This window comes from Neopelma chrysocephalum, unplaced genomic scaffold (assembly GCF_003984885.1).
Source record: "Neopelma chrysocephalum unplaced genomic scaffold, ASM398488v2 Primary Assembly neopelma1_66, whole genome shotgun sequence".
NCBI classification, from domain to species: domain Eukaryota; kingdom Metazoa; phylum Chordata; class Aves; order Passeriformes; family Pipridae; genus Neopelma; species Neopelma chrysocephalum.
In genome coordinates, this window is record NW_020897725.1 from 1,288,371 (window position 1) to 1,313,774 (window position 25,404).

The window sequence follows — 25,404 nt, forward strand, 5'->3', positions numbered from 1 at the left end:
TATGTAACTTAATTTAGTGTGGGGAAAAAATAGACAATTCCCACAGAATCACCCTGGGGCCTAGTCAACATTGCAGGCAGAAAAATTTCTCTGTGACATCACAGAAAGTTTAGGATGAGTAATGAGGAAATAAAAGAGATTATAATGAAAGTTATTCTATTCTATATGTATTGGATCTGAAAACAAGACAGCACCTCTTAATCTTGGATTGCCTTAGATCATTTTGTACGCATTGCCAATAACATTATTTGCATGTGTTTTTGTCTGAGGACTCCTACATGCACACACAGATATTCCTACGACTTCCTCAATCTACTATTTACATTATAATTTTGGAAAACTGTAGGAATTTTAGGAATTTTTGGAAGGATTGTACTTGCCCCAGGTTTAAAATTAATTGAGCCACTGCAGGATGGAGGGGTAAGAAGGGACTCAGGAAAAAAAAAAAAGTGAAAATTTAAAAAAACCCACTATAGTTGAATAGCAAAATACAGGACTATAAAGCAAATACTTACGTAAACACTGAGGTACTTCACCACTCCATGTTCCATTCCCAACACAAGTCAAAACAGCAGGAAAAGAGAGTTCATATCCTGGAGAGCAGACATAGCTAATGCTAAATCCCCAGTCCAAGTTTGTTCCTTCCAACCTTCCATTAGAGATCTGCGGAGGAGTTGGGCAGGTAACAGCTGCAATAATATTCAATATAATTAGGCCCAGCTGCTGTAAATATCCCTGGTGTACACAATTACTAGAAGAACCATATGGGCTAATTTCACCTTTTTTAGAGGACAATACAGTCAGGACATGCTATCTTCCTCACTGTATTCTTGCCACATTTCCTGAAGTTAGTACTTCTGGTTTCCTCCATTTAGGAGACAGTGGATGATTGATGAAGTGTCTTAAACAAACCAAGATGCTGCATCAAATCAAATAGGAAGACTACCTAAAAATCAGTATGGAAATTATGACGTGTACAACATTTAAGATATGTCTGGTAGTATACTACAAAATTATTTTGTTTGTCTGTTAAGACAACATAGATTACAATTATCTTTTATTAGTGTAGTAATAATTAAATATTCCTGTTAACCATTTTAGGCATTTGCTAGGTATTAATGCTCAGGAATGAAACTCCAGGACAACTTTTCCAAAATATTACTTGAAAGTCTGTTTCTAATTACCACAGTTTAGTTAGTAATTGCTTTGTGAGCAGCATCTCACCAAAAACCATCTAGCTTCTAGCTAGAGGGAGAAAACGTAAGGATTTGCAACCCCTTGAAACTGTTAGTGTTGCTACCTCTAAGGCAGCCAACAAGAAGTATTTCAGTATAGTTTCTAATTTCCAGGCCTCCCAGGAAAAAAATAGGTACATCTTCTACTCAGTTGTAGGGAAGAGGACTGAAAACCAGCAGGAGGACAGTAGAAATAAAGAGATATAACTGTTATGATGATGATAGAAGTGACATTCACTGGATAATGGTGTAATAAAAGACAATAGTTAATAAAAGTTGAAAGGAAAAAAGTATTAATGAAATTAAATTAAAGAAACTCTGAAGCAAAAAGAGAAAGGGCAAAATTTAGACTGAGTTACTGGAATGAATCATAGACAACAGTGGTAAAACAGAGGAAGTTTGGAGAAACTGTGCGGGCAAAAGAGAAAGAAAGAAAATAAAACTAATATGATTTAATTTAGTGGAGTAAATGGGAAGATGGATGGAGGAAGTTAAATGCTGCACCCATATTCTTTAAACTTATGTTTAGACAGCTGTCAGCTTCTGAGCTCAAAAGAAGTTAGAGGCACTAGTGTAGGAGCACTGTGTATGTGAATGTGATCAGCAGACAGTTCACCATGCACCATTTCTCCATTCTTATCATACTCTTCCACAAGAGAATCTCAACTATATGAACCATAAAGGTACTGTGCAGCACCATTCATAGCTGTTTGAGAATGCTGGATGAAAGTAGTATTGTTACCAAATAACCCTTTGCCACCAGTAAAACGAATCTAAATTTTGAGGCCTTGATTTTGTCCCAGAAAAGGACATGATAGCTTTTTCCTCACTTTTATGATGTTTTAATAAACGTGCATCAAAATAAGTACTCCAAGAAGCAGAACTCTGTCCTCATTGTCCAAGAGCTTCATGAACAGTCCTTTTACAGGGATCTTATATAGTTTTAACTTCTGAGGTGATTAATAAAGGAGGGAATACCAGTGAATAATTGGGAAAGGGGAGAGAAGAAATAGTATGAAAATAGGTGCAACACCAGAATTTTGTGGTGAGAAAAGCAAAACAAAACAACACCCAGCAACAAGCCAGAATGCCTCTCTATTTTGGTCAGAGTTAGGCATAAATATGTACAGCAATGTTTCTCAGTTTAAGAACTACAAGAATATAACAAATGCAAGTCTGCAAAAAAGACAACGCTTGAATATTTGAATATTCAGTTGAAGATGAACATGCATCCTTTTCCAACTAGGCATAGCAGAGAATTATTTATATCTTCTCTTTCAATGGCACAGAGACAATTATACATCCACCTTCTGCCCAGTTCATTTTCCAATTATTTTAACTAAATGGTACCAAAGGATCCTGGCACTTCATTCTGACAGTAAGAACTAATTGTTATACATTTCAAACACCCTACTGCATATAATATATTACTTTTAATTATGCTATTAACTTATCTAGTGTACTCACACAAACAGGTAGAACAAAATTCTGAGAACACTAGAGATTCTTTATATGGTTATTATTTAGTATTTATACAAACCTTAAATATGTATGAGGCAAAACCAGAAAGAATCAAAAATTCAAAGTTAAAACTGACAGTACAACTCTTTCTTTATATAGTTCTGTTTGAATCAAATCACAGTTAGATCTTCTGCTCCCTCTTAGGTGCCCTGTAGACCTTAAGAATTTGAGGATGGGAGACTATATCATAAATACTTTTTCTGTCTTATGGTCTTCTAGCTGTTCACTTACAGCCACTCTTAGATACAGACAGACTCTTGGTCAATAGTACCACTATAGCTGTTCTTCTGTTCTTAAAATAAATATTAATTGAAACTGAGGCTGGCTAAGAGCACACTGTAAATAGAAAAAAAAAAGTGTAAAGTTAAGAGGATCTCAAAGTTTATGTCCTCAAGAATGCGTCAGGAAAATGACTTTAAAAATGGATATCATCAAAGGTGAATTAGCATTAAACTGTACTTGTTAAGATATTGGGGGAATTGCACTCAGCAGGAAAAAAGTAATTGCAAATGGGGTGAAGATTTGAAATTAATTTATTTTGAGGAATGAATTCAGGGGAGGAAAATGAGAACTGCTGAACACGCATCATGTGCTTCCTGAAAATGAAACAGGAGAAAGATGGATAAGAACAAAATAGACATAAACTTAACTGACTAAGTTTTGAAAGAATAGACATGCTTAGTGTGAACCCAGAAAGAACACACCAAAATGGTAATGCTTCTCTACAGGTGTAGTATCAGGAAGAGTGAGAAAAATTACTCCAGAGAGAAGTTGGTTCAGGGTTTAGCAAGTGAGTTTCTCAGAGAAAGTATTTTTGATGAGACAGATAAGTTCGTCTTTCAGTAATATTTAGAATTTTTGCTGTTGAAATTCCAACAGGGTACACTAAACAAAACAAAACAAACAAAAAACCAACCAAACAAAAAGCCAACCAAACAAAAAAACAAAACAGAAAAATCAGGTATGCAATTAGAAGAGAGAAAAAGATTATCTTGAAATTAATCCTTTCAGTTTTGACAGTAGAGAAGGTAACATGAAGCAGAAAAATCTTTATTGTGAAATTTGCTAGAAGGATTTAGTCCTTTTGTAACACAGTGATTCTTAAAAGTGCCCATCTAATAAAGGAGGGACCAAAGGAAAATCTTAGTATTATAGATAGGGTAACTCAGAACAATTTGCCTTTGACAAAGTTCAGTTTGTATATACACAGACCTTTCCCAAAGGTGTCTTTCACATGTTTGAGCATTATTTTTGTAAATGCAGGGAGATATAAAAGATTATTTTAATATGACTTGCTAACTTTATAAACCATCATTTCATATTAGATAATTAAGTTTAGCAACAAAATAATAAAGTGTTTTACAGTAAGTTTCAATTTCTCTGGAAATATACAATAAATTAACAATTTACAATCAACAGTGTATGTAAATGTAATAGAAGAAATAGCTGACAAGCAAAATAAGTGTTGTACCTTTGCATGTTGGGATTACTCCACTCCACGTGCCATTGCTAGTACAAGTGCGAATTAAGGAGCTATTTGCTTCCATTGTATAACCAGGTTGGCACATATAAGTAACATTTTGTCCAACAACATAATCATCACCATATCTCATGCCATTGGCTGGGACTCCTGGATCTCCACAACTGATAACTGCAAGTAAATAGTTGAGGAACATATTTTAAAATCTAAATGTGATTTATCTATATGTGAGGGGAAAAACACAGGACAAAACTAGGCATTTATTGGCAAAAAGAAGGAGAAGAAAAAGGTGTCATAAATCTTATCTCCAACAAGAGAAGATAAAGATGTCATCTTAATTAGCTGCCAAATTTATGTAGAGCTGTATAACAATTATATTTGGAGAACATAAACACTTTTGTTTAGCAGTAGAAGTAAAGGATTGCACAGTTTTCATCGACAAAATTTCAAGATTACAAAATGAAAAAAAGAAAGGCAAGAAATTATCCATATGACACTGCCACCCTTTGATAGCCTAAAATTTTCCTATCAGATCAGCTTCATTACTAAAAAAGCAGATACCTATTATTTAGTTTACTTTTCTATGGATATATTCTGCAAGAAAATACAACCAGGAAAAATTAAGATATATGTCTGCCAAAACTTCATAAATGCTCACATGGTTGCTATGTACATAAACAGATGAGAATATTCAGCCAACCCCCAAACATGGACTGTGACTTACGTAAATACTAGGTCTATGGTACTTTAATGAGTAGGAGTGGTTGTAAAACCTCTTGTGACTTCTAGTGTTAGGACATAATCTCCTAATGAAATAAAATATTCCTAAGGAGTTAATAAAGAGTTTTATACCATTGTAATCTGAAAATAGTGTTAAAACAGGTAAGGTTCTTTCAGATCCGGTCAATTGGATCTATCAACTTCTGTTTTCAGAGTAAGAAATCTTGAGAATACTAATGGCAATCACAGAATCACAGAATATGCTGAGTTGGAAGGGATCCATCAGGATCATCGAGTCCAACTCCTGGCCCTGCACAGGACCATCCCAAAGAATCACACCATGTGCCTGAGAGTTTTGTCTAAATGCTGAACTCTGATAAAAAGTGGTGGTTTTCAGGGAAAAAAAAAGGGGGGGGGAATCTAGTTCATACAAAATATATTATTCCATGTGTTTTTCAGTTTATTTTTTATTTTATGGTAAACTTGACAATGCCCTTACAGCTTTGCTATTGCTCCTGGAAAACCATGGGAGGCAGTTTCCTGGGCAGAAAGCATATCCTGTCCACTTTTAAGTCAATGCCAAAGCCTGACGGATGTGAATGGCACCCTCTCTGTATCCTGCTCTCCAAAATCACAAAAATCCATGACTACATATTTGTGATATATTCTGGCCAGGTCCCTTGATCTAATAACTGAGGACCTGAGAATTCAAGGTGCATATAGTATATATACCTTGCTCTACAGTTTATCACAGTTTGAGTGATCAGATCCTAATTATGGGGCATATATCATAAATCTTAAGATGTCACATGTAATCACTGTCTATGGATACAGAAGAGACTAGAAAACATATCACAGGGTTATCTGGGTTAGTCTAAAGGTAGCTGGTGCACTGATAAAGGAAAATCGAGATCAGCCTAATTTAGTTTACCTACACAGTAATATTAATTTATTTAAAAACTAAAAAGTCATAGATTTTTCATGGTCACTTCAAATAATATAAATCTGGAAAAGACAGAAACACAAGTATATTCAAATATTCTGCATATTCTACCTTTCTCTATTTAACATATTCCATTTATTATCCTTAATGTTCAAATTTTGCTAAAATCATCCTCAATATTTTTCCAACTATACTATTGTTTTGACACTGCAATGATAATGGTCTACTTCTGCTAGAATTCTGTGCGGAGCAACAGCTCACCATCACTAACACCATCTTTCAGCAGAAAAATAGTCTGAAGACAACCTGAATGCATCCTAGATCTAAACATTGGCACCTCATCGATTATGTGTGACGGAGAGATGTCCGCGATGTCCACCATACTCGCGTGATGCCTAGTGCAGAATGCCAAACAGACCATCGGCTTGTGCTCTGTAAACTCAACTTCAATCTTAAATTCAAACCTAAAAGGGGTAGTATCCCAAGGAGAAGACTCCAAGTTAACAATCTCCAATCAGCCACAGTAAGAGACAGATTCCAGACAAACCTTCAAACTAGGATCAGCGTGGCCAAGTCAGATATGGTGATGCACTTTCTTAGCCCTTTCTAATTACCAGTGGTGTGAAACAAGGCTGTGTTCTCGCTCCTACCCTATTCACAATCTTTTTCAGCATGATGCTCCAAAGGGCCACGGCAGACCTCGATGATCAGGATGGTATCTACATTCGATATCGTACTGATGGAAGTCTATTCAACCTAAGGTGACTGAAGGCCCACACTAAGACCCTAAACCATCTTGTCTGGGAGTTGCTTTATGCTGATGATGCCACCCTAGTCGCCCACACAGAAGCAGCTCTGCAGCGTTTAACATCCTGCTTTGCAGATGCTGCTGAGCTCTTTGGGCTGGAAGTCAGCTTGAAGAAGACTGAAGTTCTCTATCAACCTGCACCTCGGGAAGTCTTCCATCATCCCCATATCACCATTGGCCAATCAGAACTCAAATCAGTTCAGTAGTTTAATTACCTAGGTAGCCTCATCTCCTCGGATGGTAAGATTGACGGAGAGATAGACAACAGGTTAGCAAAGGCATATAGTGCCTTTGGAAGGCTTTATAAAAGAGTTTGGCAAAATAAACACTTGAAGAAAAATACAAAGATCAGTGTTTACAAAGCCATAGTGCTGTCTACTCTCTTATATGGATCCGAATCATGGGTCATCTACCGCCACCACCTGCGACTCCTAGAACGCTTCCATCAACGCTGCCTCCGTACAATCCTAAACATCCACTGGTCAGATTATGTGACCAATACATCTGTTCTAGAACAAGCAGCAATCACAAGTATTGAGGCCATGCTACTGAGAACACAAATGCGTTGGGCAGGGCACATCTCAAGGATGAAGTACCACCGCCTCCCTAAGATCCTGCTTTATGGTGAGCTTGCCACTGGCTGCTGCAAGAGAGGAGCCCCAAAGAGAAGATACAAGGACTCCCTGAAACAACATCTCAGTCTTGGCCATATTGATCAACATAACTGGTCTACTCTGGCCTCCAATCGGGACGTCTGGAGACACACTATCTATAACGCTGCTGATGCCTTTGAGAAAGCACACAGGATCACTCTTGAGGAGAAAAGACAATGCAGAAAGAATCGTGCCTTGCAGAATATACCACCTAAGGAGTCTTTCTGCTGTGCCTTTTGCAACCGGACTTGCCTGTCTCGTATTGGCCTTTTTAGCCACCAACGCTCTTGTAACAAATGTGGGTAGTGCCCTTCCCAAATCTTTGTTGACGAAGCCTAGCCATGATTGTTTTGCCTGAATTAAAACATAAAGCTAATGCCTTTATCCTTTTTTTTCTCTAATCTTTGCTTCATTTCAGTTGGATCATCTCCACTTAGTTCACTATGGTAGGCAAAAAGGACCTTAAATTGTTGTAGTGATCCCGACCAGAAGACCACTGCACATCGACGAGTCAGTGAAACACAACGTTTAAGCTGGGGAGCCCCAGGCCTGTGCTGCCCTGTGCTGCACATCCAACATGGCCTTCAGACCTGAGCCACACAGATCTCTAGGCCAGGGCACAACCTCAGACAGCTCACGGCAGCACTCCATGATTACACTTTGCTGACTGCTGTCCTTGCTTTTTATTTAGCAGTGCAATAAGAAGCTCTCCTGAGAACATTGTTTCTCTTTGACTGCAGAAATGATATTGTTATTTCTTCGTAAGAAAATCCTATAATAACTTGCAGAGTTGAAAGGGGAGAATCTTTGCTTTAGGTCTGCATGACATATTGCACGTGGGGCAGTCTTGTTCGATGGTACACTGCCCAGGGCTCCTGGCATCTAAAGGATATAAGATTATCTATGCTGTTCTCTTCTTACAGGGTTAGCTCTGCCACCCAGCATTTTCAAGGATATGCAAGAAGCAGCTGTAATAAGTATGGACTGGCTGTAAATTTTGATAACATGTGGACTAAACAAAATTGGCATATCCTGAATCTCCTTCCCCTTGTTTTATTAGGATACTTCCTCTAATAAGATATTTTTCTAGGTTTTAAGAAAAAATTTCATGTTTCTACCTGAGCAATGTGTTTTGAGAAGACTGTTTTGGCATGTATTTCAGTAAAATGCTATTCTAAAATAAACGAAAAAATATAGATGCAGTTGACATCACAAAACATCTTTATCCTCGGTACAATTAATTTGATTCTCATTATAATTTGGATAATAATAAATAAACAAAACCAGGTTTGATGACTGCAAAGATAGCTGTTCACGTGCTTACCAATAAAGACTGATTTAAAAATAACACAAGAAGTTTTATCATCTAAATTTTGGGCTCTATTTGGGTTGCTGTAATACGTTCAAAATTTAAACAAGTTTGCTATACCTCTGATGAGGATAGTTTCCTCAAAATGATAGGTAGTCTCATGAGTCACATAAATGTAAAATTTTCATAATTGTTACTAAAAGATGAACTAGGACATGTAATAAAGCAGGAACAGATGGGCTTGAAAATACAGTGTTGCAAAATGCTTATTATGAATGTGAGAGATGCTGAAATAGCTTCTGTTAGTTGAGTAGCCAAAGCAAGTTTAAGGTTAATGAAGAGGCCAAACAGAAGATGACATGTGAAAGCAGGACAACAGTGTTGACCTTGGGGTCACTACAAAATAATTCTCAGGTGTTTATGACAAAGTTTTTATTTTCTATCCTCTGGAAGACCAGAATATTATACTGCTAAGTTTTCAAGATGAAGTAAAGCAATTAAAATAAAAATGTCTGAATATGACGTATCACAAAACATAAACAAGATTTAAAATATAGATACTAGGAAAGAATTCAAGTAGGTAGATCATGTAACCATGCAATTGCTTAAACTGTAATAGCAGTCTATATATTTTACTATATTGTGTGTGCCTTTAAAAAAAACATAATCTTCACATTTGTATAGCATTATATTTTTTAAAGTATTTCATATGCAAAATTATGCAGAAAATAGTGCAAGAAAAAGCTGAAAATTTATTGGTATGCAACTTCTATATTCTACTTTATTGTCTTTCAGAGGAGAGGAAAATCAGAGACTATTCATTAGAAATATGTCTTACTTGTGCAGTTTGGCAAAGATCCAGACCATGTTCCATTGGCAGTGCACTGTCTTACAGATGATCCAGAAAGTATGTATCCTTCCACACATGAATAAATTACTGAATTAGAGAATGTAGTTCCATCAATACGAAGTACTTTTCCATTAGCAGTTGTTCCTGGATTACCACACTGCACAGCTATAAAGGAAAACGTTAAATATTTTTCAAAATGAAGTAAAGGTGTTTTTTGAAATAGGTATGCCTAGGAATAATCCTGCTGCCAGCAGTGTTATGGTGAAAATCCACACTGTTGTCCCGAAAAATGTACGTTTTACCACCTACTGATAAGGCACATTGGACAGTAAATAGTTGTGTGCATGAATTACTAGTTTTTACCTTTTTATGTGTAGGGAAACAAAACCTAGAAATTTAGCTTTATAATCTGCATTAGTGAAAAGCTAATTTAGCTGCAAAAATGAACTCCCAATTATAAGAAAATACCTGATCTGCAATTATCATTGTAGATTTAATTTTTATCTATAGTATGTGTGCCTTTCTAGCATCACCAAAATATTTTTCCTAATTCAAAGCACAGGATGGTGTCAAATATTATTTCATAGGCAGGTGGAACCCCGATGTTTCCCAGTTCTTCAACGTTTGACTTGGGAATTTGGATGTGTCATTCTTATGTGATTACATATATGTACATTTAAACTATATGATCTAAACTAGAACTACATACCTGTTCATGCATCACCCATATCTCTATATATCTGTGAACTATATTTCTCATTTCAAGAAAAAAAAAATCACCAAAAGCATCTTAAAATGTAAAAGAGCTAGTTGAGATCAAAGAAAAATAGCAGTTGGTTCAGTTGGACTAAGCATATCCCTTCAGATACCAACATAAATATATATACATAACTTATATATATTTATATTTATTCACTTATTTATTTATGCAGTGTCAGGACAGCAATTGTTCAGGAGAAAGGACATAAGAAAACCAGCTTGTGAAATAAGTTTTTAAAATGTCATGACACTTTCATAGAGGTAACAAAGTCAACAGTGACGAAGTGGAAAATAAGAGCAGAGGTTCTCAAATTATTTTCTGCTTTTCAGGAAGCTGTTATTTGCAAAATAATCTGTTGGGAATTATCTCCTATTTTGAAGCAAGATAATTTAGGTAATAAATTATTCTCCATAAATATCCTGTTGGAGTTTTATGGTAATTCTTCTTCCTTTAAATTTCCAAATTATTTTTTACAAATAAATTTGTTTCTGAATTTAGTTTTCTATTGAAAAATAATAATGTCAACAGTACCAGTAATTGAAATTTTAAGCCAGTTATTTATACATAGATATATCTAATGAAATCCTGACACTGACATTTTCCTAAAACTGAGCTCTTTTGTATGAAATTCAGGTGTATAATGGTTGTGATTAAATGTCAGGTTATGGTGAGATTTTTATGTGAAAAAATACTTCAGCAAAAAGGTTCTTCTAGAGGTTTATCTAATTTTTTTTTTTCTCCGAACTAGAAAACATGAAGTTTCATGGGTGCCAAGAACTGGTTTCAAATTTGTCACTTGAAATGTGACAAATGATGAGATGCCAAGCCACTGCTACAGTTTAACAATTTATTTGAAAAAATTTAAGTCCAAAATCAACTGCATACCATTTGTAAGGTGATAGAAAGGCCACACAAAAGCAGAAAAAAATCTCCTGATGGTTTCTGGGAAAACCCCAGCACATGGGGAGACATTCCCAGAAACTGATAAAAGGACTAAAATGAAGAAAGGAGATAACATGGCCTTTTCCTGCCGAACATCCTGGATGCTGGGAACATAAGAAGTGGACCCTTGGGCCTATTTTATCCGTCTATCACCCCAAAATTAGTTTATTGACTATAGCCACTCAAACTGCCTAAAGAAAAAAAGTATAAAAAGAGATTGTACCCAAGCAAAAATGGAGAAGTTCCATCAACTCTGTGGAGGGAATTGATGAGATACCTTTTTCTTGCTCCACCTTCTTGAGACGCCTTGGGGTGAGCGATCACTTTATACATATTTACTAATTTTACCTTTGCTCCATAGTACTTTAAAATTTTTACTTATTACTTTGTTGTAAGTTGCTTTTGCTTTAGGGCATGTGCTTAAGTTTTTTGCTTTACTTATTCTTCGTAAGTTGTTTTAGGTCTTTTTAAGTTGCTTTTGCTTTAACGTGCGTGCCTATGCTTGGCTTTACTATTACTATTACATAGTTTAAGTGTGTTCTGCAGTTAGACCCTATTCCAGACACAAAGAACCCCATAAATTGTCACAAATTTGTATTAATAAACATGTTATTTTGTGAACTGTTAGAGTGAGTCCATTTTTAGATGCTGACAGTTTCATCAATGGCAAAATAACTCTTAGGAGAAACCTGCTGAGGGGTTCTTCTATTGCTATAAAGTTCAGTCCTTATATAAAAAGGTATCAAATATCCTGTCAGTCTCAGTGAATATGTTAAGCGAAGAGTCTCATTATGTGAGACAATAACAGACTGTTTTGGACATTAAAAGGCTTTGATCTCCAGGTGGGGGGGACATTGATAGACAAAAAGCTGGCAATGTAAAATTGGTTTTCTGATTAACACTAATAAAAATACAGTTTAAAAATAGAATGAATCTTCTTTAGAATGGATCTTTGATTTACCTTTGCACTCCGGTTGTCTTCCTGTCCAACTTCCATTTGCCAGGCATGTTCTTTCTTCTGAGCCATGGAGGATGTATCCAATATCACAGCTGAAATGTATTGTGCTTTTAATTTTAAAATTGTTTTCTTCTCTAGACCCATGACCTGGGATACCTGGATCACCACAAGAACCAGCTGTATCACCTAGATTTTAGAGTACAGAGATTGAATAATATGAAATGTTGTTATGATACTGGATTTAAAATGTAGGTTTCTATGTATATAGAAATAAATTTATGTTTATATTTTAGAAAAAACCTCCATATGTGTCAGTGGGAATGAGTCCCTGTAATTACAAAATTACTTGATTCTCCACTAATTTCTTTGTATTTATTTTATATAAGTACAGAAAAAGAATTATAATTATCTCAAATTCCCTTAATACTAAACTTTTGATAACATAATCTAATAAGAATAGGGAAAAAAAAGACAACCACAAAACTTTGGTCATTTTTTATTTATAATAGGGAATTCTGAGGAAAACCAAGGTCCTGATTGTAAAGACAATTTTCTTATTTGCAAATAACTAGTGCTCAAAAAATACTTTTTTTACTTTTTTAATAGAGTTTTATGGTGGAATGATTAGAGTTGCGATAGGTTTACAATTGAATGAAAGTTCTAGTCAACAATCTTATGCATACTAGACCTGAAGCATTTCCCTGATTTACAGAAATGTTGAAAAATCCCTTCAAAACTGCCTTAGATAGTTTCCCTTAGATAGAAAATTTTAAGCAAATTCCAAGATAGAGCATTAATGTTTTCAACTATCTGTTGTATATAGATCTTTAGCATAATCAACATGGTAATGAAAAAGAAGGAAAAGGATGAGGAGAAGGAGAAGGATAAGGAAAAGGAGAAGGAGAAGGAAAAGGAGAAGGAGAAGGAAATGGAAAAGGAAAAGGAAAAGGAAAAGGAAAAGGAAAAGGAAAAGGAGAATAAAAATATCAAAAAGGATACAGATCTAAATCTTTAGTTATGGTGATAATTTTTAGGAATCTCTAGGTAACACACTATTTGAACAGTAGGTCAGTTGTTTGAATCCTTTAATATGTACTTGGGATCTTCTGCTTTATCTTTTTAAAGATCTTTAAGACAGTTTTCTATGTCATAAGAGATGAAGGCGTATTATATTACTGAGTTCCAATACTAAAGAGTTGAATTCTAGAATTCCGGGAGTTGCACTGTTCAGGTTTTTGCCCATAGATTACAGTTTTCTGTAACAACTTGCAAATAAAACCAATGTCTTTCATACAAAAAATAAGTAAAACATAATAATATTTTTGTGAGAATGTCTGCACTACTTTGTAATTAGTTACACTATTGTAAGTACAGGTGAAATATTTCAAGAATCAGCTAGAAAGAATTATTCCAATTATGTAAAGGCTGTGTTATGTAGGATAGCCATACTTTTCTGGTGTTTATCTCAGTTTAAATAGCAATAATAAGAAAAATTCTTACATAGAAATAGTACATAAAGTTGCCTACTCCAAGTATGCAGAAGACCAAAACTCACTATCTGGAGATTCTGTGAGAAGTTAAGAGCCTGAAGTAGCACATGGAGGGAAAAACAGAGCTATTCTTGTCTTGGTTGGCACTGTGTGTGTGTAACCAATGCTGGTGAGAGTGAAGGGTTGGACACATCTCTTTACTGACAAAAGTATGTACAGAACTGGATAGTAAAAAGAAGAGTAGAACTAGCTTACTTTCCTATGATAAGTGTGGCATATGACAAATACTTGTTTTAGTCCAATATATCCAAGGAGTATACGGTACTATATGTTTTAATGCTTTCAGAAATAGCAAATTAACTCAAGTAAGTATAAGAACTGTCTGGTTCAAAATCACGGACTCAAAAGTTTAGGCTGTTCTCTGTTTATGCATTTCATTATGTGACACAGATCAGTAAAGTAGTCTGCCAAACCTGATTAAAAAGAAATTGTAAATAGTTCCAAATTATAGTAAGTAAAAACATTTTATAAACTTTCAAAATACTTTGTGCCCATCCAAACACCCCTCTTGTTTGAAAATAGTCTGCTGCATCTTTTTAAAATATCAAGGGTTTTTTGTCTATTTTGGGAATCCATATTTACATTTGCCAGTATTATTTATTTAGACTATGACAAAATTAGAACAGGGCCCATTCATTATTCTTCACAATAACAGTTCAATTTGTGACAAGTTACTTGGCAGTATGCCTAAAATAATTTTATGATGAAAAAATTAAAATAGGCTATTTGCTAAGCCAAGTAGAAATCACATATTCCTCTTCCAAATCATGTGTTCTTTCCTAATGCCTAATTATTACTTTGAATTATTACACTTTTAATCTTAGGAAGGTTAACCACCAGCTCTTTTGATTGAAGGTTACAGAAATAATTTTTCTAAATGACTAATCACATCAGGAAGTGACAGTGATATAAGCAATGATATCATAAGAGAACATATTTTTATTACCTCATGCGGACTCAACTAAGTGATTTTTACAGTAATTTATGAGCCATCCTTCACTCACATGTGTAACAAATTCTTAGCTGACGTTTAATCTTAATGAAATGAAGGGTATTTAGACTACTTAAGTATGTATAAAACCTTTGCTGCACTTATGAGGAATTCTATGTTGCAGAAAATTTCTGACTCCATCTGATGTGCACATGATGATTGAAAACTGTTTCTGAATGCCAATACATATCAACAGGACATGACAATTCCTTCTAGCTCAATGTCATGTGACAAAAAAGAAACTGTCATAGGGTTAATGTGAAATAATTTGATTATCTTATTTTCACTGACCTAGCATTTTCTATTTGAATTCTTTGTCATATATGAAAAGGTCAAGCATGCTGTGCCTTTTTTCAGTTGAACATTCTATGTTATTTATTATCAATAATATAAAAATATGCAAATTTTAATGCTTTAATATGCATTATCTGATGATTTTACATATTTTTAGATTCAAAATATGGAAGTTCTGTATAGTGAACTGCAAATTATTTTATAATGAGAATACATTTCAGATATACAATTTGAAAACAAAATCTAAAAAATGTACTATGCCAGAATTATAGTTTGTTATGCTATAGCTAAGGAAAATAAGAGGAGTTTGTATTCTATACATTTTGATTCATTATAATTAACATTTAAATCTATGTCAAGGAAATGTTTCTTCATGTATTGAGAAAGATTAAATAGATTTGATTAGAGTTTCCTAACCATGGATAAAAAAGCCATCATTAGAAAAAAAAAATAATGCACCTCAGTTTGAAATGCTTAACCCAAGATATTTCAACACTTATTTAACTCAATAGGAGAATTACTATAAGAATAGCCCTAATTTCAGTGAGGCTTCTTTGATATTTTCATGCTCATTTTCAGGCTTCCTATTTGTATTCCTTGATATTTTTGTCTACTTCTTTAATTATTTTTGTAACTCACAACTTAGATTTTTTTTTTTTTTCTTATGAAGACCATGGAAAACTACAATAAGTAGCCTTAGATTTTATCTAAAGAGGAGTTTTTTTCTCCAAAGCAAATACTGATGCATGTAAACTGTAAACTCACTTTTTATTAACATAGTTCAAATTTGCAAATTACATTAATATAAAATTATTTATTAAATAAGATTATTTTACATTAAGGTGTGATTTATAGTGCAGAGTTCTAAGCATCAAAGCTTATAAGAACTTGATCTTTGTTCTAATTATGTCAAATTTCCTTCTGCTTTATTTATAGAAAGTTCAGGCATTAAATTACGTGTTCCATTTTCCTGGGTTATGTCAGATTTTAGCTTCCTAATAGTTTGCAGAGGAAGGTTCAGATACTGAAAAATTCTTTCAGTGCTTTAGAATTTAATGCAAGATTTTAACCAAGAAGTTTTATTTTAATATTTCATATTAATTTTCAACTATTTCTGCCATCGGCTGTAAAATTGCATGCTCTGAAACTGTAGCTGACATAATCAGTTTATGACTGAATAAACTGAACAGATGAGGGCAGGGGAAAAAAAATAGAATTAGAATATGTGAGACCCCCACCTGGACTCCTGTACCCATTTCTGAAGTTCCCTATACAACAGGAAGAAGGACCTGTTAGAGCAGGTCCAGAGGAAGGTTGTAAATATGATCAGAGGGCTGAAACACCTCTGTTATGCAAAAAAGCTGAGAGAATTTAGGCTGTACAACCTGAAAAAGGGAAAGAAGGCATCCAGAAGACCTTATTGTAGCCTTTCAATGTATAAAATATATAAGAAAGATGAAGAGTGACTTTTTATCAAGGTCTGTAGTGACAGGACAAGAGGCGATAGTTTTAACTAAGAGAGGTTAAGTTTAGGTTGGGCATAAAGAAGACATTTTCTCATGATGAGTTCGGTGAGACACCGGAATACGTTGCCCAGAGAACTTGTGGGTGCCCCATCCCCAGAAGTATTCAAGGTCAGGTTGAACGGGGCTTTGAGCAACCTGATCTAGTGGAATATGTCCCTTGTCATTGCAGTGAGGGTGGACTAGATGATCTTTGGAGATCCCTTCCAACAAAAACTATGAGATGAAGCCAGTGGAAGATGTCCCTAGTAGGTTGGACTAGATGATTTGTAAAGGTCTCTCCTGATCTAAACCATTCTATGATTCTATTATTTATTAATACCGTGAAGAACCGTGGATTTTTAGTGTGAAACTAGTATAGCAGTAGTCACATTTGCATATGATTTATTTTTCACCTCTAGTTTTGGCATAGTTGTAATTTAAGAAAAAACTACACTTGTTTTCTACTTATTTTCTGCCATTGAAATTATCTAAGTGCTCTAAATTACGTAACTTAAAGAAACCTCACTGATTTCTTTAAGTTATATAATGAAACATGAGCATGACAAGAAAGAACCTCCCCTAGTATTTACTGAGAATTAAAACTAATAACAAGGTTAACATTTATCACAATATTTGTTTACATAGTCTACAAAAACAAATGGGATTTAGCCAAATCCCAAATTAGCATGTGACTTGGATTTACATTTTTCACTTGATCACTGCTGTTAAAGTGAATCAAACTGAAGCTGTGAAACACAATATTCCTAAGCGATAAGTGGTGCAGAAAACATATCTTGACTTTGGTGAGGGTTTATCTATTATGAGGATTAGATAGTGTTTCCTAAAAAAACCAAACATCCTACCTTGAAATTATGTGGAGCCCATTTGGCCTTATTATACAGAGGAATGTATTACACAATCAAGTTACACCTGCGGTGTCATCAAATCAGTAGACATTTTTAAAGTATCGGTTTCTTTCCACAGTCTGTGAATTTCATATTAAATGTCACCAAGAAAGCCTACTTCTTCCAGATTATTTTCTTGTGGATACTTTGTACTTATTTTGGGTTTACTTTTTCTACTTCTACTGAGATGGTACTTTAGTTCTATATGTGATTTTCCAGATTTTTAAATGACCTTCTGAAAAAATCAAAATAAATTTTAAACAACTTCAGGATATAATCATTAATTCAGAAATATTACCTGAGCAATGAGGGAGAGATCCACTCCAGTGTCCATTTAACTGACATGTCCGAGATGACTGCCCTAACAACGATCGTCTACCTGTGCAGCTATAATGGACAGTAGACCCAAATGTGTATTTATCACCAGACAGTACCGCGTTAGGAGGAACTCCAGGATGTCCACAGTCAATCACTACAATGCATAATTATTGGAGATAAAAAAAGGTTATTATCACTGATCAAACAGTTTGCAATTTTCATTTTTATAACTGCATACATAAAGTTTGTGAAGAGGTTTACATTTTTAGGGTATATGGGAAAGAGGTAACATCATGGGATTAGAATCCAAAATATACTTCAGATGAAAAGCTGTGAAACAAATGTTTAGAGATATCAAAAAAAAGATATTTTAGGTACAGATATCAATGTCCAAAACCACTCATTCACTAAGTTGATCTTTATGACATGAACACATGCATGCACACAAACATACATTCATGCTTGTACTCTTCAGAGAAAAATTACATGTAAACAATATCTGCTCAAGTCACTGCTGTGGTAGAGAATGTGCAGAAACTCATCTCTCTTAATAACTGAGAGCAAAGAGTTAATTTAAAAGCAAACTAAATATGTCAATTTCAGGAAATGCACAGTTAAAATTCATAAACCAAATTCACCATGTTCACAGAATGAATCTAGGCCTGCATCTTTGATTTCTTGTTACCTTACAGCTGTCCATGGCATGTGGCTTATCTCAGCCAAAGATATTTGTGTTTATGTACCACGAAACCCACAAATTAGAGCTGCAAATATCGGGGTAGTAGAACAGGCCCTTAAATCATACAACTGTAGTTTTTATCAAAACTTAATTTTATTTAATACTTTTTTTAGTAGATTTTTTTTATTAAAAAAAAAAATCCAAATCAGAAGCCTGATCAGGGTTGAGGATGTATTCAATTCCATAGCATTTCAGTACAGTGATTGTACAATACAGCACATAACCAAAATCATGTGCGATTTGTCTTTCTCTAATAGTTATTCTTGGTCTTAGAGCTTTAATTTATGTATATAGCGATCTGCACTTAATGACATATGTTCTTCCAGGGGTCCAACTTCCAAAGTGCGGAACCTTCCTGACAGCCTCAGAAAGGATTTAGGAATGTGGTATGTCAATGACTTTGCTTCTACCTAGTGTCACTGACCCCTGTGAACAACATTTAGGCTTGCAGGACTTTTAGTAAAATAGTCAGAACAGTCAGCTTTACATACTGAACACTTGATGTCAGCATGCTATTTTTTAATCAGTTCCTTATAACTAAATTCTATTAATTATGTATTATTGCAGAGATTGCAAACTTTGAACATTGTTAATAAAAAAAGGATTCAACATAACGAGACTTCTTCTTCTTGTGAGAAGAAGAGTTGATTGTATTTCTTTTTTTCTGCTAATGCTAATTCATTCTCCATTTTATTTCCAAAAAGTTCTTTCTTTCTATTTTACCACCCTCACTGAAAAAAATTTAAAATTCTTCCGTATATATAATCTAAATTGACCCTTTTTAGTTTAAAACCATTAGCCCTTGTGCTATCAATATATGCCCTCATAAAATGTCCCTCTCCAGCAATAATTTGCAAAATACTCCAGAGGCTGAAAGGTTCTTACAAAAAATTTGAGTAGCTGCAACAGAATAAGTTTTGGTAAGCTTATGATTACAAAATATCATGGACATTGCCCTGGTAGAATTCATTGACCTCTTTATATAAACAACACAAATAAAGGGGAGGATGCCCTTTCAAAAGTACAGATAGCACTCTTACTCCCAAAGCTCAGTTTAAAATAAGAATAAAAGATATATCATTAAATTACTTGTGACAATTCAGAAAAAAATGACTGAGAGATAAAAACACAAATGTAGAAAGAAATCTTTGAAACTTTACCTTAAAATACTCTTTGTAGATATGTTACTATTAAGCAACATTTCTCTTTCTGAAATGGTAATGTTACCTTTAAATTTAATGTGAAACCAATAGACACTTCTTTTTTAGTTTAACTGTGACTTGCAATCAAATTATTTATCCCATTAAAGAAAGGGAAAAATTCCATAACTGAAAGTTTTAGCAGCAATAAGAAAACAGTTTCATACTTTTTTATTTTTAGAGAGAGAATAGCAGAACTGGAGAAGCCTCCTGACAACAAATATCTACAATATTGCAAATATCAGTCCATAATTCTCAAATAAGAAACCCTTAATCTGTTTTCCCTTTAATCTCTAGAAAATAAAGCTTTCAACCTTTCTCAGATAAAAATTTTGATCCTAAACCAAACCCTTTTCATACACTAATAGAGAACCAGGTAAATCAGCTGTCCCAGCCAATTAAAAACATAAGAAACACCTCTGGCTATATCTACGTCACAGTTAGAAAGTTGTTCATGACAAGTCAGAATAGAAAGAACCTATTTGTGTTGATCCACTTGCCTTAGTGGATAGGTTGCATATGAGTATGATGTTCAGGTACATCTGCTACTGTGGTAAACCGAGGACATTATCCAGAGGACACTTTAGGAGTTCTACAGTGCTTGGTATCTTCATAGATAGTCTGATCTAACTGTTGTCCCAAGAGAAGTCCAGAAATTACTGTATTGATATAAGTCAATAATTGCATACTATAGGTTTTAGGTTTCAATGTGATAAGAACTCTGTGGCCAATGGAAGCCAGGTATTGGCAAATTCAATAGATACGTTTTGACCTTGTGTTCCTGCTATCAGGGATTATTACGCTGGGGCATTCAGAGGTGTTTGTTTTGACTATGGCTTGTCCCATTTGCTACATACAATAACACTATAACTGCTACTTCAGCTGCTATTGAGACCTTTCATCAGTACTGCACACACACAAATGTATATTAAACATGATTATCGTAATTGCTGTCATGAGACTGATGGAAATGTTGTGTAAAATAGTACCCAGTCTAGCCCACATTCTTTGCAGAAGCAAACTCATTATCTACTTACTAATACATTCAGGGAGAGGTTTGTCCCAGTGGCCATTTGGTTGACAAATTAAAATTGAAGAGCCAAATAAAAAATATCCAGGATTACAGTCATAAAATACCACTGTGCCATATGTGAAATTTCCATGTTCAATTTTGCTTTCTCTTATAGAATTTGCAGGAATTCCAGGATCAGAACAATTGACCACTAAAAAGAAAAAGAGCATAGACTTGAGAGTCATACAAATACAGTCTCCTAAAACAGTCTTTAAATGGTCTCCTATCACTTAAGTCAGCTGAACAACCAGAGAGTCACAGAATATCCTGCATTGGAAGGGACCCACAAGAACCATTGAAGTTCTTCTGCTGGCCCTGCATAGGACAGCCCCAAGAATCATACCATGTGCCTGAGAGTGTTGTCCATATTTGTATTATTGAAAATAATCTATTAATTAATCTGGAATAGTGAGTACTTGAAATAAAATAGAAGGAACTTTGACCATTTCAATAGTTTTCCACCATTATTATAGTTGGCTAGGAAACTAGCTTTTTAGCATAGTTGTAAATAGTATAACAACAAGTGCGCTGTTGAATTTATATGACAATTGCAAATTCAGTCTTCATAAAGGTGTGTGGCCTTTTCTATAATATTTCACTTTAGGTAGTTTACAAATATGCAGGGTAACATATTATTATTGTTATTAGTAGTCTTATTATTATTGTTGTTACTGTTATTTAACCTCAAAGCAAATAAAATTATTTTCATTAAAATTGATTTCACTGCACATGACAGACACAATTAATGATGCCCTACACAAAGTTAGTTCTTTTTAGTTTTAAAGTCTCTTCCAAAACCAGTATAAGATTTCAGGACTGTGTAAAATTTCAAAGCATAACCGATCAACTTATTTACTGATCAATAACTTATCAGATACATTGACACATTATTCTGCAATACCAGAATACAGAGGTGATTGAGAACAACTGGACTGAACATGAGATTAAGTAGGTACCCTAAACACACAGTGTTTAGTAGTGTAAATTTTAAAAATAATATCTTCTCATCAACAAGAAGTCCCTTGGAAACTTAAGTTCTGTAAACTATTTGGCAACGTCACTAAAGGCAAAGTAATCAAATGAAAGTGGAGAACACCTATTAGAAGGAAAATACAGTAAATAAAATACCTATAACAATGTATTATGAGTTAGTTAATGTACACATAAAAATCCATAGAGCTGCAGAGAAGATGCTGAAAAGCAACACCATTTCTGCATATGTTCAAGCAGGTTACAGCAAAAAATACATTTTTCTAAATAAAAACAATTAACATATTTTTAAAAAACATAACAACAGATTTTAAAAAGACAATGTGACAAAACTTTTCTAAAAGTGCTTATGAAAACTCAAACAGAACTAATTCCACTATACTATTTTTTTTAGAATATTATCTAGAGCATTGAGAACCAACACAAATGGATTACAAATTGGCTAACAAATTAGAAAAAAAAATTAAAAATCAAGATGCTCAATGGCGTATCAGTGGAAACATAAGAGAAGAAAAATATAGGTTTTCTTATGCGTCTACTAGGACTATGTTGGCAAAAATGCAGAGAACATTATTTCAGGATTTAAGCTCTTAATTATCTCTGCATAATTTTGCTTAAGGAACTTGTAGGAATGGTTTTTAAAAAATCAATACAAACCACAGACACATAAGAAAGTTTCTCTGCGACAGTTATCCTGGCAAGCTGAATATGAAAAATCATAGAATCACAAAATATCCTTAATAATATGATTATTATGCTAGTTAGTCAGTCTCTCAGTAAGAGAGGGATCACTTTGTCATGACAGTGTCCTTTTACCCTCTGTTTACTTTTCAACTTTAAATTTCCAACATTTAGTTGGAAACCTGTATATTCTGCATTCTTACCTTTGCATATTGGAGGTGGATGGCTCCACTGCCTATTAGCTTGGCACTGTGCTTTGGTTGGTCCTTGCATAATATACCCAGTATTACACGAGAATGTCACAACATCATTGAAGTTGAAACCATTTCCACTTGTTCTTCCATAAATAGGACTACCAGGGTGACCACAGCTAACAGCTAACAAAGCACAAAACAAAGGAACAAGAAACAGAGCGTGCTGTTATCACTGTTCATTATTTATGATGTAATAGATAATAATTGTATAATAGTATCATATAATAGTATTTTCAAGTTTTGATATTATCAGATACTGAGTACTTCCCATGATGGATTGAAATTCAAGAACTTAAATAAACAGAATAGAATTTGACATGCAGTAATGAAGGCAAATGAAGAAAACTCTTCTGAAGACACAGGAGAAGAGCAAGCACTAGATTTTCATTACATACAGTCTGAAATTTAAGAAAAATATATTTCAGTTCCTCAGGTATTATTTCTTACAAATAGGTCTTAGTATCAACTCAATATTTTATCTTCGAGGCTTAAATATTAGTGAAGTTATAAATTTATGACTGGATATATGAAACATTATGGGTACAGTGACATTTTTCTTATATTTATACCAAAACTGACTAGAGAAGGTAAAGTTTATTTTCTGTGCCCATAAAAAACAGATGAAAAAAACAGTAAGGAAAATCAGACACAAATTAATTTTCACAAAATGATTCAAAAAACTTCATAAGCATTTTCTTCTATGCTGTAAAAAATTCCAGTTGTTGATAAAAAAGTGTTCATTATTAATTAAAAAAAAAACTAAAACATCACAGAATAAATTAATTAGCATTGAATACTATGATTCATCATTGAGAGAGTTTCTGCCACAAAGATATATATATAAAAATACAATATTTAGAGGCAGATTAATACAGTTTCAATACACTAGTATTGCTGAACCTGAAACATAGTTGTAATTTACTTGAGAGACCTTCAAGAAATCTCAAATTTTCCTAAATTAAATACAGCATTTTCTATTATTACTTAAAGGTCTTTTATGTGATATGTTGGCACACCTATCACACAAAAGAAAACAAATAACAGTATCTCTGTGAGGAATAGTAAGGAAAAAAAATTATAATTTTTTTAAGAAAATATTTTAATCATCAGAGTTATAATCATCAGCTGACATTATAATTCAAGAATATCTACTTATCCAACTATCAGTAGTAATAGTAAATGCACATTAAATATTTCCAAAAGCCACTGTGGGTCATAAAGCCATTTTCAAATTTGAGTACTGATGTTCCTAAATCCTATCACTTTTTGAAGAAGTTTCATATCCATGCATAATTGCAGGTATTTAGTAGCCAAAAGATGTAGTGGAAATTTTAGGTGACAACACTTAACTTCACTTGATAGATGAGTTATAGGTTTTGTGTAGCCACATACTTTTGAGGATCTGCTTTAACTTTTTTTTTTTAAATGAACACTAAGTTGCAAATTCAATGCTCATCTTTCTGACATAGATATTCCTGCAACATAAATCCATATGTGTTGCCATTCTTACTTACGCACACAAGATGGAAGCTGACCAGACCAGTTGTGATCCTGTTGACATATTCTTACAGAAGAACCAATCAACCGAAAACCAGGACTGCACTGGTATACAACTGTGTCTCTATATCCATAATTTTCTCCTATTACTTGTCCATTGACTATAAGATCTGGAATACCACAGTGACCAGCTAGATTTTTTCACAGTAAAAAAAAAAACAAAAAACAATTAAATAAAAAAGAAAAAAAAAAGAAAAAAAATCAGTAAATATGCCAGAGAAATTTTAAATAAACCCCCTTAACTAAAACAAAGAAATACTGAATATCTTTCCTTTTTCTTTATTTGACTTAATTAAAAGCTGTGTTTTTATTAAATTGGGGGAATCTGTAGTATTGTATTTGTATAGGTGGAATTGTACACATATAAAGAAGTACAAATAGACAACATAGCAAAGAGATTAAATGTCATATATGTTAACAATTTTTTTTAAATATGAGTAATTCCTTTTTATTATAACCTGTAAAAAATCTATATTATTTCCCTTAGTTTTATTTTGGTTATGATTAAACCTAATACAGGTAACATTTAACCATCATACTTTTAAATAAATATTTAAAAAATCCATATAAATACAAATAAAATAATATAAATATTATAGATATCTAGCCATGTGGGCATTATAAATATAGCCTCCTTACAATGTAAAAAAATTAACTTGGACAATTTGTTGCTGGAATCTGACTCTGGATTGTTTTCTATTCTTTCTGTCCTATTGATCCCAGGGGAATCTCAAAGATGTTAACGTGTTTTGGTTGAAGGCAGTCAGCACAACTGCTGCCAAATGTCCTGCAATCAAAAATCTTTCTGTCTAGGCCTAATCTTCTACCCTGTATTCTCAAAATATGAGAAATACTGTATTTATCCCATGAAAGCACTATGACAGTCACAAAGAGACATTTTATCTAGAGAGAAGCTGGGAAAATGAATGAACTATGTGTCATTCGTTACTATTTTTCTAAATGAATCCTGAAAAATGGGCACTGTGATTCAGCAAAAAACATGTTGATGGAAAAACCCTCTAAGAACAATTGACTTCATGAAGACTATGAAATACAGTAGACAACTCACTGGAAAAAAAAAGAGTAGACAAGCAAGAAAAACAGGCAGTACTTTTGTGAAAAAAATTATTACCAGACACCAGCTCTTCTTTTTTCCTCTACTTCTCCTCA

At 33.8% G+C, this 25,404-nt stretch overlaps 1 protein-coding gene across 6 annotated transcripts in view; it reads right to left on the reverse strand.

The window, feature by feature from the left end:
* CSMD3 (CUB and Sushi multiple domains 3) overlaps positions 1–25,404 on the reverse strand; it is a 621,549-nt gene that overhangs the window by 33,678 nt on the left and 562,467 nt on the right. For all 6 annotated transcript variants that reach the window (XM_027684441.1, XM_027684440.1, XM_027684437.1 and 3 more), the window contains 8 exons: positions 24,192–24,365; positions 22,627–22,800; positions 20,718–20,903; positions 17,723–17,896; positions 12,183–12,365; positions 9,508–9,684; positions 4,228–4,407; positions 516–689 (listed from right to left, as the gene is read on the reverse strand). In XM_027684441.1, coding sequence (XP_027540242.1) covers positions 516–689; positions 4,228–4,407; positions 9,508–9,684; positions 12,183–12,365; positions 17,723–17,896; positions 20,718–20,903; positions 22,627–22,800; positions 24,192–24,365 — 1,422 coding nt within the window. The remainder of the gene's footprint in view (positions 1–515; positions 690–4,227; positions 4,408–9,507; positions 9,685–12,182; positions 12,366–17,722; positions 17,897–20,717; positions 20,904–22,626; positions 22,801–24,191; positions 24,366–25,404) is intronic.